Here is a 16,082-nt window from a genome sequence, read left to right on the forward strand (position 1 = left end):
CTTTCTTTCTTTCTTTCTTTCTTTCTTTCTTTCTTTCTTTCTTTCTTCCTTCCTTCTTTCCTTCCTTCCTTCTTTCCTTCCTTCCTTCCTTCCTTTTTGGAGGGCGAAAGGCAGGGCAATTGGGTAAAGTGACTTGCCCAAGGTCTCACAACTAATAAGCGTTAAGTGTCTGAGGCTGCATTTGAACTCAGGTCCTCCTGACTCCAGGTCTGGTGCTCTATTCACTGCACCACCTAGCCTCCTGAGGGCATTGCTTTTTAATATTAACATCAGAGACACCGCTGGGGATTCAGCCTGCCTCCAGCCTCTCCCCACTGGAATCCATCCTCCATTCAGCTTCCAAGGCATCTTCCCTAAAGCATGAAGCCCTATTCTGCTCCTCCCCATCAAAAAGCTCCAGTGGCCTAGCACACAGTAGGTGCTACACGTGTTAGATGATGTTGTTATTATATATATTAAGACAGAAAAGCAGTGATTTGTTTATGAACTTCACAGATACAAAATAAGGGAGGGCATTGTGGCTGGGAAATGTGAGAAAGCATTCCTCTCTTTAAGAGATGCGGGAGAATGGAAAAGACACTAACACTGCAGTTAGAATTAGAGGTGCTGTGGCTAGTGACATGTGTGTGCGTGTGTGTGCGCGTGTGTGTGTGCGCGTGCGTGTGCATGTGTGTGCGTGTGTGTGCATGTGCGTGCGTGTGTGCATGTGTGTGCGTGTGTGCATGTGTGTGTGCGTGTGTGCGCGTGTGTGTGCGTGCGTGCGTGTGTGCGTGTGTGTGCGTGTGCGTGTGCGTGCGTGTGTGTGTGCGTGTGTGTGTGTCTGCACAAACACTGCCCATGGGTCAATGCCAGTAAAATACTGTCAATAATACTCCTTGTTGATAAAACCAATTACATAAGAGGAGAAATGATGGAGGAAGAACCGACCTAGAAATTATAACCTTGACTGTAAATGACTTGAATTTTTCTATAAAAAAGAAGAAAATGTAGTAAAATTTATAGAAGCAAAAAAACCCCAAACCCTCAAACCATAATGTGCTGCTAACAGTCAATACTCTGAAGACAAAAAGACAGACGCGCATTGAAAATGACCAGATGAAGCCATATTTCCTGGAGGGTGTCAGCAAACCTTTTGCCAGACCCCAAATGCCCCCAGGAAATCAAAGCACTGTGGAATTTCAATTGTAAGTCATTAAGAGAGGAAGAGCAGCGTTATCCTTGGTAGCATCTATTTGACCTTTTCTTCTGTTTTTTTTTTCCCCCTAATCTTTTGATTTTTAATATTTTTTGTTGTATCATGGAATTATTGCTTTTTGGTTTGGCCCATTTGTATATTCAAGAAACCCAACTATAAACACCTTTTTTTTTTCAAACTATTAGTTCATCTTCTGTCTGTCATTGCACATATAGCATGACATTTCACATCTTCCTTTACTTCCCCAGGGGCTCATGGGGTCCTTGTGGCCGGGATGGTCTTTCCTCTGAGACTCCCCTTGGCCCTGGGGAGTCACTGCTTCTTCCTCACTTGACCTCCTGGGACTCTCTCAGTCCACAGAATTTCTCCAGTGTGTTCAGTGTTTTCTTCTGTTGATGCGTCCATCCTGTGGCACAGTGTGAGCAGGGCATGTTTGGCCATGAGGGCAGAAGGCTCCTGCCTTCTGTGTGAATTCCTAGATTTTGGTTTATTCTTCCAGAGGCCCACCTTGGGTTCTCTGCCCTGAGCTGGACACTGGCTGCATCCTGTCTGTGATGTTTCACAGGCCCCTGTGGAAGGGCTTTGGCTGACCAGACCTTTTGCCAGAACCCAAGTTCTTGGCTTCTCAGGTGTCGCCTCAGCCCTTTGTCGCTCCTTCTGGGTTGGGCACAAGCTGTCTGGTTGTTGCAGCTCAGGCCTGACCCCATGTCCTGATACAGCTTGGGTGGGCTGCCCAGGCACTGTCTACATTGATGTGGCTCTGTGGTCCCATAGGCTTGTCTCCTGTTTGGGCTCGTTCAGTAAACCCAGAAATAGGTGCTGATCTGGCATTGTGTCCTGTGAAGGGTCTAGGCTTCTGGTGAATGTTTTGCCTTCTGCCTGATCTGGTTGGTCTTTTCTCAGAACACAGGGAAGATTCTGGTTCTCCTGTGAATTTCTGAATTGGACGGAAGCACACATAACTTTTCCTTGTCTTTCTTTATCATTTTTCTCTCTGGTACATTTTTAGAGATTTACTGGGGTTTTTATAGGAAATCTGGGTTCCCTTAGGACCCACCACACGACAGTCTTCCCACAATTCCCAACACTATCATTATTTTTTATTAATTTGTTTATTTTTCGTTTTCAACATTCACTTCCATAAGTTTTAAATTTTCTTCCCCTCCCTCCCCCAGATGGCCTGCAACCTGATATAGGCTCTACACTTACATTCCTATTAAACACATTTTCACGTTATTCATGTTGCACAGAAGAATTATAACGAATGGGAGAAACCATGAGAAAGAAAACAAACAAAAAAAGAAAACAGTCTGCTTTGCTCTGCATTCAGACTCCATGGTTGTTTCTGTGGATGAGGCTGGCATTTTCCATCATGAGGTCTTTGGAATTGTTCTAGATCCTTGCACTGCTGAGAAGAAATAAGTCTATCAAAGGCAGTCATCTTAGGCTGTGCCTCTTACTATGTACAATGTTCTCCTGGTTCTGCTCGCTTTACTCGGCATCAATTCATATAAGTCTTTCCAGGATTTTCTGAAGTCTGCCTGTTCATCATGTCTTTTTCTTTCTTTAAAAAAATATTTATTGTTTTAAATTTATTTTTAGTTTTCAACATTAATTTCCACAAGAATTTGAGTTACAAATTTTCTCCCCATCTTTCCCCTATCCCCCACCCCAAGACAGAAAGCATACTGAATACCTCTTCCCCCAATCTGCTTTCTCTTATATCTTCCCCTATGCCCCCTCTAACTTTCTAGTAGGGCAAGATGGATTTCTATATCTTAGTGCCTGTATATTTTATTTCCCAGTTGCATGTAAAAAACATTTTTTAACATTTTTTTAAACTTTGATTTCCAGATTCTTTCTCTTCTTCCCTCCTCACCCACCCCCACTGGGAAGACAAGCAATTCAATATAGGTTGTACATGTGTAGTTACGCAAAACATTTCCATAGTAGTTATGTTGTGAAAGACTAACTATATTTCTCTCCATCCTATCCCACTCCCCACTTACTCTATTTTCTACTTTGACCCTGTCCCTTTTTAAAAGTGTTTGTTTCTAACTTCCCTCCCCCCCAATCTGCTCTCCCTTCTATCCTCCCCCCTCTTATCCCCTATCTCCCTACTTTCCTGTAGGGTAAGATACCCAATTGAGTGTGTATGTTATTCCCTCCTCAAGCCAAATTCAATGAGAGTAAGGTTGACCCACTCCCTTTGACCTTCCTGCTCTTCCCCTCCATTGTAACAGTTTTCTCTTGCCTCTTTTGTATGAGATAATTTACCCTATTCTATCTCTCCCTTTCTCCTCCCATTATATTCCTCTCTCACCTCTTAATTTTATTTCTAGCTATCATCACTTCCTATTCAATTGATCCTGTGCCTTCTCTCTATCTATACATGTGCACATATATACACACTCACACATATATTTATACACACATACATCCTCCTATATATATGTATGCACACACACACACCCATATATATATATATATATATATATATATATACACATACATATATATTGTCTTCAACTATCCTTATACTGAGAAAAGTCTCATGAGTTACAGTTATCATTTTTCCATGTAGGAATGTAAATTGTTCAACCTGAATAAGTGCCTTACGATTTCTTTTTCCTGTTTACCTTCTCATGTTTCTCTTGCTTCTTGTAATTGAAAGTCAAATTCTCTGTTCAGCTCTGGTTTTTTCATCAAGAATGCTTGAAAGTCTTCTATTTCATTGAATTTCTATATTTTTCCCTGAAGAATTATACTCAAGTTTTGCTGGGGAGGTGATTCTTGGTTTTAACACTAGCACTTTGACCTCCAGAATATCATATTCCAAGCCCTTTGATCCCTTAATGCAGAAACTGCTAGATCTTGTGTTATCCTGATTGTGTTTCCACAATACTCAAATTGTTTCTTCCTGACAGCTTGGAATATTTTCTCCTTGATCTGGGAACTCTGGAATTTGGCTATGGTATTCCTAGGAGTTTTCCTTTTGGGATCTTTTTCAGGAGGTGATGGGTGAATTCTTTCCATTTCTATTTGTCCTCTGGTTATAGAATATCAGGGCGATTTTCCTTGAGAATTTCTTGAAGGATGATTTTGAGGCTCTTTTTTTGATCATGGCTTTCACATAGTCCAATATTTTTTAAATGATCTCTCCTGGATCTATTTTCCAGGTCAGTGGTTTTTCCAATGACATGTTTTACATTGCCTTCTATTTTTTCATTTGTTTGTATCTGTTTTATAATATCTTGATTTCTCATGAAGTCATTAGCTTCCATTTGCTCTAATCTAATTTTGAAGGAATTATTCTCTTCAGTGAGTTTTTGAAATTCCTTTTCCATCTGGGCAATTCAGCCTTTTAAGGCATTCTTCTTCTCATTGGCTTTTTGAGCCTCTTTTGCCATTTGAGTTAGTCTATTTTTTAAGGTGTTATTTTCTTCAGTATTTTTTGGGTCTCCTTCAGCAGGCTGTAGACCTGCTTTTCCTGATTTTCTTGCATCATTCTCATTTCTCTTCCCAATTTTTCCTCCACTTCCCTTACTTGATTTTCAGATTTCTTCTTGAGCTCCTCCATAGCCTGTAACCAGTTCACATTTTTCTTGGAACTTTTTGATGCAGGAGTTTTAACTGTGTTGACTTCCTTTTGTTCCATGTTTTTATCCTTTTTGTCCCCAGAAAAGGGTTCTATGGTCTCATTGTGTTTCCTGTGTTTGCTCATCTTGCCAGTCAATTATGTGACTTTTGAGCTCTTTGCCATGGTAGAACTCTGCTTCCAGAGTGGAGAGAACTTTGTCCCAAATCCCTGGTTTTTTTTTGCAAATGTTGTCAGAGCTATGAGGAGGGCTCCCTCTCTATAGCCCCCACATGCTCACTGGTCACATACCCCAGGACCACCTCCTAAGAGTTGCGATCCAGATCCAAGCAGGTTAAAGCAAGGGCAATTCCCCTCTGAATGGTAGCTTGGTCCCCCTAGAATCTGCAGGCCAGGAGTTCTGGAGGCAGCCACATGGCAACAGCTGTAGCCCCCATGCCTCCCTCACCTCTCACCCTGAGGGCAGGAGCCCGACCATGCTCTTTTGTCACCCAGTTCCAACAGAGTTTCCTACTGACATTTTACTTTCTCTTTGGTGTTTATGGGTTGAGAAGTGTGGAAACTGCCACAGCTTCTGGTGATTTACTTCTGAAGTCTGCTCTGGCCAGTCTGAGTAGCTGGTTGGAGCTGCCAGGGGCTCGCCGCAGCTCACGCATGACTGCGCTCGGCTCTCAGTTCATTAGACCCTTCCTGCCAGCCTGCCAGGCTGCCTTCAGCAGGGGATTTGTTTTTCTCTGTCACTTTGTGTGTTCTGTAGCTCTAAAGTTTGTTTAGAGTCATATTTTAGAGGTATTGGAGGGGGTCGGAGTAGGAGATCATGCCAATTCCTGCCTCTATTCCTCCATCTTGGCTCTGCCCCTCCATCATTTCTTATAGCACAACAGTATCTCATTACATTCATATACCACAACTTGTTCAGCCATGTCCAAGTTGATGGGCATCCCCTCAATTTCCAGTTCTTGGCCTCCACAAAAAGAACTGCTATAAATATTTTTGTACCTGCGGGTCTTTTTCCCTTTTTGTGATCTCTTTGGGACACAGCCCTAGAATCAGTATCCAGCACTATTATTTTTAAAGATACTCTTTACAATGAGTTAATTAAGTACACATACTCTCAATAGTAGAGAAAATAAATTGTATAAGAAATTAGCACTAAATTACAGTTACAAAAAACAATACTAGTGGTGACCTCAACATCCCATTAATAGAATATGAAAAATCAAACAGGAAATAAGCCAAAAAGAAATTACATCCATGACTAGAATGCTGAAAAAATATGCATTTTAAGAATATATGGAAAGCATTGAACTTAAAAGTAATGAATAAATTGTCACTTTCAATACTCACTGCCTATTTCAAAAATTAATCATGGAATAGGGGCATTGATTTTAAATTTCTTTATCCATCATACTACAATGAAAATAATGATAAATATGTTAAATGAACACTAAAATTGCTTGCTTAATAATGCTTGAGACAAAAACTAAATTATAGAAATAATAAAAAAGTATTAAAGGTAATGATAGGTATAGAATGCATAAAGATTAATGGGATAGGACAGATGAGAAGTGATGTCCCTGGATGCTTACATTAACAAGAAGGGAAAGTAAGGTCTTTATTTGATCATTTCTCTTAAGAACACCATAGTGTCCAAAACATGGGAGATTTTGGTGTCCCCTGTCCTTTCAGGACAACTTGCTAGTGCTGTGCCTCCTGCCAAAATTTAAGAAGGATATTATATTGTCAAGTTGGAGTGAGTGCATCTAGAGACAATTCAGGGAAGAAGGGGTTTGGAGAGCATGACACAGTGGACTCTTAGTTAAAGGCGTGGAGGAATGTTTTGCCCAAAGGAGAGAAGATTTGAGAGAAAGGGGAGGGATGTCCATCTGGTGAAGGAGGATTGGCTTTGTCTGCTTGATACCAGAGTACAGAACCAGGAACAAGAGTAGAGGTGGTGTTGGCCAGGAAGGGAGGGTGTGACTTGTTTGAGGACAATCCAAGGTGCAGCTGGCCTGTGCATGTGATGGGCTCCTCCTCCCTTCACCCTCTCAGACACAGCTATGAAACCTTGTTTTCTAGCGAGAGGATTAGATGGTCTCTGAGGCCCCTTTGAAATTTGAAAAATATTTTTTCAAGTCTTTAATGAAGTTTTAAAAGTTTGCTGCTTAAAAAAATAAGACTGACAACCCAGCGCAGAGTGGAGGTGGCTAACTTTGGAGCAGGAGGGCTGCTCAAGGCCCTGGGCTGGTCACTGCCTTCTCAGAGCCATGGTTTTCCTATTTGTAAAACAAGGATTTGGAGCCAAATGATCTCCAAGTTCTCTGAGCTCCAAATCTATGGTTACACTGTCCTAATTATTGCACTGAACTCAAGCACCTAATTTGATGGCAACAGAATTAAAAAAGAAATTAATGTAAAATTGATTTAATTAACAAATTTCAAAAAGAACTATTTTAAGGGCAATAAAATGAATCTTTTTATATTGCCTTTACATTATTATTTTATTAAGTTGTTAATCTCTCGGCCCAATTTCTCCTCTTGGGCAGCTCAGCTAACCTGACACAGTTTCCTCATCTGTAAAGTGTCACCTGACCTGAAGCTGCAGAGGAGGCTGTGAAAAAGTTACTTTGTCACCCTCAAAGGTTCTGATGCAGGGAACCCCATGGTTGTTATTGGAAACTGGGTCCAACCTCCTGTCTTTACATCATGAGAAGCTTTGGGCTCAAGCTGTGTAAGGGATTTGCCCAAGAACACACCGGCAGCACGTGACAGCTGTCACTGGGCACCAAATGCAGCACATGTTATACCCCTCGATCATGTCCCCCCACAGTGCCTAGGACAGTGCTGTGCTCAAGCTGAATGAATGAATGCCCCACTTGGCTCCAAAGAGGAGGACGCTGTTCCCAGGCCAGGCCCACCCTGGCCAGCCTTGCCCAGAAGCTGACTGATGAGGGGCTCAGCTCCAGTAATGATGGCACCTCCTGACAGTGGACACGACCCCTGGGTGAGCCCTCAAACAAGGGTAGGGTGTGGCATGAGGGGGTGCTCAGCTCCAGGATGTCTCCACCTGCCCTTCCCAGCCCAGACTTAACCATCTGCACATGGCTGATGATGCGGGGAGAGGGTGGGCTGGGGGTGACAGGAGGCTAATGAGCCTTTATCTTGTCTGAAGGCCACTGACTGTAAGGCTCAGGGCCCATTTCTGCATCCACCTTCCTCTTCCATCCAGCATTGACAGGCTGGCGGGGTGCCCAGAGGGCTGGCGGTTTATGGTAGCAGCCACCTTGGGCAGATCCTTGGGTTCCTGAGCCTTGGGTCATTTGTGCACAAAAATGGGCAAAAATTGTGGTGCTTTCTCCCCAAGGTTTATTGTGAGGGCTGCATGAGAAATGCCTGCGCCTCGCTCGAGCCCCAGAAAATGCTGGAAATCACTGGGCTGTTCTAGGAGTTTGTCCCTCCACATCTGCTATCCAGCTCTGGACGTGCTGGGGCCCTCCTGGCCCATCTTCACGGCTTCTTTGGGAGGAATGGTTTAACAGGCTCCAACCCAGCTCAGTCAGTCAGGAAGCGTTTATTAGGCACCTCCTGTGTGTCAGACATGCTGCTCCTGGGAACACGAAAGCAAAACATGAAACAGTCCATGACCCTAAAGGGTCTTATGTCCCATTTCCTGCCTTTCCCCCCCCACACACACACACACACTGTGCTCCCTCCAGAGCCATGATGGGCCCTGTTCTCTTGATCTGGACTCTCACTCACTCCCTCGACATCCCCTTGAGGTTCGTTCTCTATGGACATAGACTTCAAGGATAGGCACCAGACTCACCTCATCTACGAGGCCTTCTTTGATCTGCCTTGTCCTTTGGAACCCCCTTTTCCCCATTCAGAAGACCCTCGGCATGCTGCAGCTTCACTCTGCACACAGCTGGCATGCCGTCCTGGCACCAGTCACTTCCCTGCTCTGGGCCTCAGCGTTCCCATCCTTAAAACAGGGTGGCTGGACTGACTAGATGGTCTGGACGCTGTTTTCCAGAGCTAGGATGCTCTGAGTTTATTAAACACACACACACACACACACTCACATTTACACACAGTCACTCACACACAATCATTCACACACTCATATTCACACACACACAATCATTCACACACTCACATTCACACACAGCCACTCACACACACAATCATTCACACACTCATATTCACAATCACTCACACACAACCATTCACACTCATATTCACACAGTCGCTCACACACAATCATTCACACACTCATATTCACAATCACTCACACAATCATTCACACACTCACATTCACACACACATACTCACACACACATATAGAGTGCATTTTTTTCTGTGACTTTGCAAACATAGTCTTTTCTCCAGTATTCACCTAAAGGCCTTGCACACAGTAGGCACCTAGTAATTCATTGGTTTCTCCACCAAATCGTGGCATCACAGCAGTGCCATGTGTCACCTCTCACCAAAGATGCAGGAGAAGCCCTGTCGCTACTTGCTAAGTTGAATTCAGACCCGGCAGGGGAGAGGACTGGCTTAGGTTTTCACAGGAGCTCTCAGTTCAGAGCTGAATGATGAAAGGAAAGACTCTATGCTGTGTTCCTACTGTGTGAGTTTGACAAAGACTTTAAAAGTGCACAGCTGTGGCTTCATCTGCGTAGGGAGCCCTCAGTGTGGACGCTCTTTCCATGGGCCCTGCCCAGCCGCGGGACTGTAACGGGAGTTTCAGAAGGCTCTCTAGGGCACAGAGAAGTTAAGCAGCTGTCTACGGTGTCAGGAGTGAGGCCCGGACGCAGGTCTTTCTGGCTCCAAGATGAGTCTCTGTTCATTAAGTCACCTACCTTAGCAAAGCGCAGAAAGTAGATGACAGGTCATGCAAACACTGCTGAGTCTGGGGCCATCTGGGAGTGCTTGGCTCCTCCCCAGGGCTGATGCTGCCCCTCCTTTCTTCACTCATGAGGAGTTTACAGACTCTGAAGGCCCTAGACGTCCCTACCACGTCCTAGCTGGATCCCTCCTGCTCTGCTCACTGACCACATGACCTCCTCTGGGAGATGATGGCGTGCCTTCTTGTTTGGCTGTGACTTGGCCTACACATTCTCTGTGGTCACTGTTGACTTCAAGACTGTTTTATTCCAGTTTTTCCTCTTTTTTTTTTTTCCAACGTCACTTCATGTAAATCCACGTAAAGAAAATTCTTCAAGGGGGAAGACGCATACCCTTGACTGTCAGTGTTTGTTGGCTCTCCACTGAGGGCCAGTAGGATCAAAATCTCCCAGTTTCCATTGCCCCACCTCTGTGTGGCTTTGAAACAAGGATTGGTTTTAAACCAGGATTCCATTAGGTGAATGAAAGAAAAACAGGGAGAAAGAAAAAAAAGAGGGAAAGGGATGGAATTGTGGGTTCTCATCAGGGTAGGACAATCTGCGATTGAGGAGGTTGGCAAACAGGTGCTAAGTGCTGTCCTCAGTCCTGTGCCCTTTCCCCCAGGGTGAGCCTGTTCTTCCTTTCTTGTCATTGATGGTGTGGCCATCTAGCAGAAAGGGCCCATTCCACAGTCACTGCCTGAGACAATCTCCTTGCTTGTCCTGTGTCTCTGGGGAACCTGACGGGCCCTGGCAGGGCAGGACACAGAGGACATGTCCATGGGCCCCCAACTCTCTTCCCAGGGATGCCCCAGTGTAACCTAGCAACAAGTGGGCTTCGTATTGCCCCCTGGGATTCCGTTGGGGCTGGAACCTTGAAGAGAATGCAGACAGTCATGCAAGGGAAAGGAGGAGGTTTCCATCTGAAATAAATCTTGGAGATGATGAAATAATGGATGAGAATAACAAAGCAGATTCTGGCTCGAGCTTACTCAAATAAACACTTTCATTTGCAACAAGAGCCTGGGAAGGCCTGGCCGCACTCGCACTCGCTGTGGCCTCCACAGGCCTCTGCCACATCACCTCTCCTGGCCCCGGGCCCAGGACAGAAGCTGGGCCCCTGCAGCCTGAGCTGCAGAACAGGACGAGCTGTGCTGTGGATGTCTGACGGCCTCCAGGAGGGGCCGAGCTGGTGTGTGGGACAGCTGCCCAGAGGGAAAGGAAGGCCTTGGGATTCTTCTGCAAAATCCATTCGTGAGGTCTGTGCAGACACTGAGTTGTCAGGGTCCAGCTCCTGTAGAAAACCCCAACCCAGCAGAGGCATCCACTGGAGGGGGCCTCCTTTCAGGGGTGACGTGAGGCAGCCTCCTCTGAAGGCAAATGGGGAAGGCGGGGGGAGGGGCACGACAGGCAGGATTGGGGGGCCAGGGCAGGTGGGATGGAGAACCACAACAGGTGTGAGGGGGGCCAGGGCAGGTGGGATGGTAGGGGGGGTCACAGCAGCAGGGGTTTTCATGGATTCTCTCATCATCTTTCACCTTTGTTTCCTGTGGCTTGACAGTGCGATTTCCATCATAGTGTGATACATACCTTAGGTGCTTAATAAATGCTCGTTGATGGAAAGACTGTGTTCTTATTGTATGCAGTATCTACTTTGCCCACCCCTCTTAAAGGACTAGCATTAGGTTTCTTTCATCTCGGGTGGAGATGAGGCTGTGTGAGGGCTGTGGAGACACCCTGTTCTCACCTACCATCGCTGTCTGTCATGGGAAGAGCTCAGGGTTTGGGGGGGGGTCTGGACAAGAAACATGCTTCTTCCGGACTCCCCTTTCTCTCAGCTTTCTCCTATGCCTCCAGGGCAGCAAGGGCTGGGCCAGGCCTGCCTGGGTCCTGCTTCTTTAACAGACTTGGGGTCTCTGTTTCCTGCAAGGAACGTCCTGTCCAGCAGGACTGCGTTCCCGAATGAGGTGATTCTGGCGGGGAGAAGCCCTTCCTCCTCAGGCTGCTGAGAGACCTTCTCCTCCTGAGGCATCCTCTGGCCGACCTCAGGGACTCCAGCTGGCCTGGGCTAGGAGGGGGTTCCCCTGGGTGGGGGTGGAGGAACAATGCTTTGCTTGTTTTAATTCGCTTTTTTGAAGAAGTGCTAAATGGGGTCATGGAGAAAGCCAGAGACCTGGATTCGAATGCTGCCTCAGAGATTGACTAGGGGGTGAGCCTAAGTCCCTTAAACATGAAGTATTTCTGTTTCCTCATTCGTAAAGCGAGTTTTGGGGCTTTCTGTCCACATCTGGAGCTAGGATCCCGTGAGAGACACCTTCTTCACTATGAGTCCCAGCACAGTGCCCAAGCCCAGGGTGGGCATTCGGAGAGGACCAAGAGGTGCTCCCCTGAGACTCTGGCAGATGGCAGAAGGCCCAGACGCCATCTGGCCCAACCCCCCCAGTTTTACTTGTCCCCGGGCACACAGGGGGCTGGACTTCAGCAGCAGGATCTCTGGAGTCTGTGTGAGCCATGAATCCTATGGTCCTGTTCTGGTAAATGCCCCCTCTCCGGGTCCATCCGATGCCCCCCAGGCTCCATGTCTCCTGGCTGCAGTGGCTGGCCAGTGCGCTGGGGCCTGGAGGAGCCTGGTCCCTCCACCCCCCGGGACCGGCCTCCGCTGGATTGTGGAAAGCCAAGCTTCCAGAGTCTGGGGGCCTTCCTTCCCAGCTGGGAGGTGGGGTCAGGCAGGCTCAGGGAGCGGCCGGTAGCCAAACATCTCACGGTCACTTAGTCCCAGGGCATTTTGCAATCATGTTCTTGGCCTGCCCTTAGTCAGAGTGAATGAGTGTGAAGCTGATTTGACTTATCTGAAGACCAGCGCTTCAGGATGTTTATCCCCCGCCCCCTGGGCACCAGCAGAGCTGGCGCTGGCAGCCAGCCCCGGCGGGGGGCACTGCTCAGTCGCCAGGAGGCTCCCCAGCCATCCTTTGGGGTGGGAATCCCAGGACCTGGGTTTAAATCTCATTTCCAACTGCTATTAGCTCAGTGACCTCAAGGAATTCTGGGCCTCAGCTGACTCATCTCTAATTTGAGGGAGCAATGTCTCAAGTCTGTTTTACACTAATCTAATAGTGGATTAAATTAAAGGTGGGACCAGGAGTCAGGAAGACATGAGTTCAAATCATGCCCCTTCCCAGCCTTGTGACCTGGGGCAAGTCTGGGCTGTACTATGTGACCCCTGAGAATCCCTCCCAGCTCTGAGCCTGTGACGCAGTGTGAGCTTGGGTATTTCATGTTATTTCAATAAATCTTCTTGTCAGAGCAGCTGTCCATCACTCAGAGGACCCGGCGACCTTTCTTGGACTCCCTCAGGAGCTCCAGGTCGCCCTCCTGTACTTCATCCACAGATGGTCTAACCAATAAAACACCTCCACACCGGGGCCTTTTTTCACCCACTTTGTTTGCCCTGGGTGACGTGTGAGGCCTGTGTCTTCTTGAGTGGCCATGAATCTCACTGGGGAGTCCTGTGGCTGTCTGGGATTCGATGCTGCCATCTTCCACGGGGCCGACGCCTTCAGATGCCATCCATAAGGCTTCCCTTTTCCATTCAGTTCTGGGCACTGCACAGGCAAGGGCAAACATCACTGTCAAGCTTGAGTCTCTGATCTTTGCTCCCTTCGATCCTAAAACCCAGAGGATGGCAGAACCAAGCTGCCTCTGCTGAGGAGCCCCGTGGTCCCACCCTGTGCAGGGACCAAGGACACTGGGAGGCAGACTCCGACGCTGGATTTCTGCTTTCGGATGCGTGTCTCTGTCTGTCAGGGCCCGTGGCAGAGGAGTGGGTCTGGCGCGTTTCTCCCAATGTCCCTCGGCTCCCCGGAAGAGCCTTCACCCCAGGATTTTATAGAAAGGTGGAAGGAGACATGGCAGGAGCCATCAACGACCCCTCAGGAGTCTCTGGGGGATGCCAGTCCCGGCTGGCATCTTCCCCACGTGTCCCTGTCTTCAGATGCCCTGGAAGATGACCCAGACATGCCTCCCCTACCACCCTGCCTCCCCATGTGCCATTTCCTTCTCCATCTGCGTCTCCCCTTGTCTCGGTGGGTTGGGTCTGCTTCAGAAGCAGGGCTGTTACTTGGATGATGCCATCAGTGCCCTCTGGCACATCTCGCTAATGCATTTACAAATTAAACTCCGTTGTCCTTGGACATCGTGTCTCTCTTCTTGGCAAAGATGTCGCGTGTTGGCCAGCCGAGGGGGCTTCTGGGCTCTGGAGGCCAGACCTCCGGGGGGGAGGCGCTGTTGGTCTTTGGGAGCCTGGAGAAGGGATGACTTGGTAGTGGGCTGTCACATGGGGGAAGGGCTAGGCTCATTCTCCTTGGTGCTAGAGGAAAGGGCAAGGCTGTTAGCGGCCAGCACTGTCCAGAAGGGGGATGGGCCACCTCAGGAAGGGAGGTCACTGAGCGGTGGGCAGAGGACATTTGCTGGGTGTTTTAGAAGGGCCTCAGAGCTGGGTGCAGGCGTGCCCCTCTCTACTGCTGAGGGCTCCGATGAGGAAAAGTCTGTGCTTCAGCCATGGTCATCCAGACTGTATGAGCACAGGGACTCCAGGATGAGAGCATCAGAGCTCTAGTCAGACATTTATTGTGCTCCTACTGCATACCGGTACTGTGCTGAGCACTGTGGTTACAAAGAGAAGGTGGTCCTTTGTCCCTGCCCTCCTGGTGGGCACGGTCTTGCCCAAACAAACCAGGCCCTCAGCACAGTGCCTGGCACATAGTAGGCACTAAATAAATGTTTATCGAACTAAATTGTACTATGCACAAACAAGACATGTAAGGTAAATCGGAAATCCGACCAAGGAAGGGCAATAAGGCCCCTTGTCCGAGGGGACTGCAGACCCCGCCCAGCCCAGCTTCTTCACTTGAAGAGTGAGGAAAGCGTGGCCCAGGGGGATATTGTCTGTACACATGTTAACACGTGTAAACTACTGTGCAAGTCTTACATCGTTGTGGAAATCCCAGCTTCTCTCCCTGACAGGAGGTCAGCTCCTGGAGGGCAGGATCTTTGTCCTTTCTCTTGGTCTCTCCAGGCCTCGGCACAGAAATGCTGCTTATTTGCTTGTTTGATGGAGAGAGGTTTGTCTAAAAATATTCACTGAAGCCAGATTTGGAAATGACCTACTGGAGAGGAGGCAGACAGACGGCCACATGCTCACGGCCAGGTGTGCTGGGTGCCACAGCTCCAGTGCTTCTCTCTCTTTTTGTTTTTTTCAGAATCGCAACGAGATCAAAAATGGAGCCATTCTGCGGCTGGCGACCTCCCCGGTGAGTGGGTCTGGAGCTTGTCTTGTTCTTGGCTCTTCCCCCAGCCCCCACCCCCTTCAGCAGGCTGCAGTGACGGTCCAGCCGCCGTGACGGGCCGGCCGCCGGGACGGTCAGGACATTGTGACGCTCAGGCCATTGTGACGGTCTGGGCACCGATGGGACCCTTTGGAGGCCAGACCAAGTTCAAGTTCATGAGGTTCCCTCCTTCCAAGCTCTCTGCCAGCCAGGATCACCCTCCTTTCCTGTCTCAGACAGAGGGGCGTTCCCCTATGAGAACAGAGGAAGCTGGTGGTGGGAATTTGAGATGAATTCTCCTCTTTCCTTGTCTTCCTCTGCTGCTTTGAGTTCAGTGTTATCTACAATAACTCCTGTTTTACAGATAGAGGTACAGACACCCAGCGGTTCCCTCCAGCCAATCCCAAGGCCCACAGAGCTCTTGGCCCTGGTGGGTCTAGATGTTGCCTAGAGGGGCCGCCCCTATGCCCTGGACTTCTGTAGGGGATGAGGGAGGGAGGCAGGGCCTCTGGTGCCCCCCCCACCCAGATCTGGAGTTAAAGGTCCCGAGTCCTTCTGGCCTTGGTCAGTCACTCTGCCATAGGGATGACGTCATCCTCTGTGGTGGGGAGCACTGGGAGAGCCCTCCAGGAACTGCTGTGGTCTGTTTGGCGCTGCAGCCTGCCTCCACATCCTGAAAATTACTTCTGGTCTTTATTTGACCTAGAGATTCTCCACTTACTGGAACTTGTGTCCAGGTACTTTGAGAGGAAGCCTGGGACAGTGGATAGGGCCCTGGGCTCAGAGTCTCAAAAACCTGGGTTCAGGTCCTGCCTCAGAAATGTCCTATCTGTGTGACCCTGGATGAGTTAGTTAGCCTCTTTGTGCTTCACGTCACCTGTAAAATAAGTGGAGGTGACCTTGAGGGCCCCTAAGGTCCCCCAACTGTTTTCTTCCAAACCTTGTTATGGAAACAGTTTCCACAAATGCCAAGTGGGCAGCTGGTTGCTTTGTTGTTTTAGGTTGTTGCCTGAGGTGCAGAGGCGTGTGGGCGTGTGTGTGTGTGTGTGTGTGTGTGTGTGTGTGTGTGTGTGTGTGTG

At 48.1% G+C, this 16,082-nt stretch overlaps 1 protein-coding gene across 4 annotated transcripts in view; it reads left to right on the top strand.

Moving 5' to 3' along the window:
* ELMO1 (engulfment and cell motility 1) overlaps positions 1–16,082 on the top strand; it is a 391,469-nt gene that overhangs the window by 104,952 nt on the left and 270,435 nt on the right. For 3 of the 4 annotated variants that reach the window (XM_069084405.1, XM_069084406.1, XM_069084407.1), the window contains exon 5: positions 14,938–14,988. In XM_069084405.1, the coding sequence (XP_068940506.1) occupies positions 14,938–14,988 (51 nt within the window). Of the gene's footprint in view, positions 1–10,710; positions 10,939–14,937; positions 14,989–16,082 lie in introns of those variants that run through there. The other variant, XM_069084408.1, reaches the window with a different exon arrangement.

The sequence above is a fragment of the Petaurus breviceps genome, unplaced genomic scaffold (genome assembly GCF_028583685.1).
Source record: "Petaurus breviceps papuanus isolate PSGF00001 unplaced genomic scaffold, PetGlider_PUasm1.0 174, whole genome shotgun sequence".
NCBI classification, from domain to species: Eukaryota; Metazoa; Chordata; class Mammalia; order Diprotodontia; family Petauridae; genus Petaurus; species Petaurus breviceps.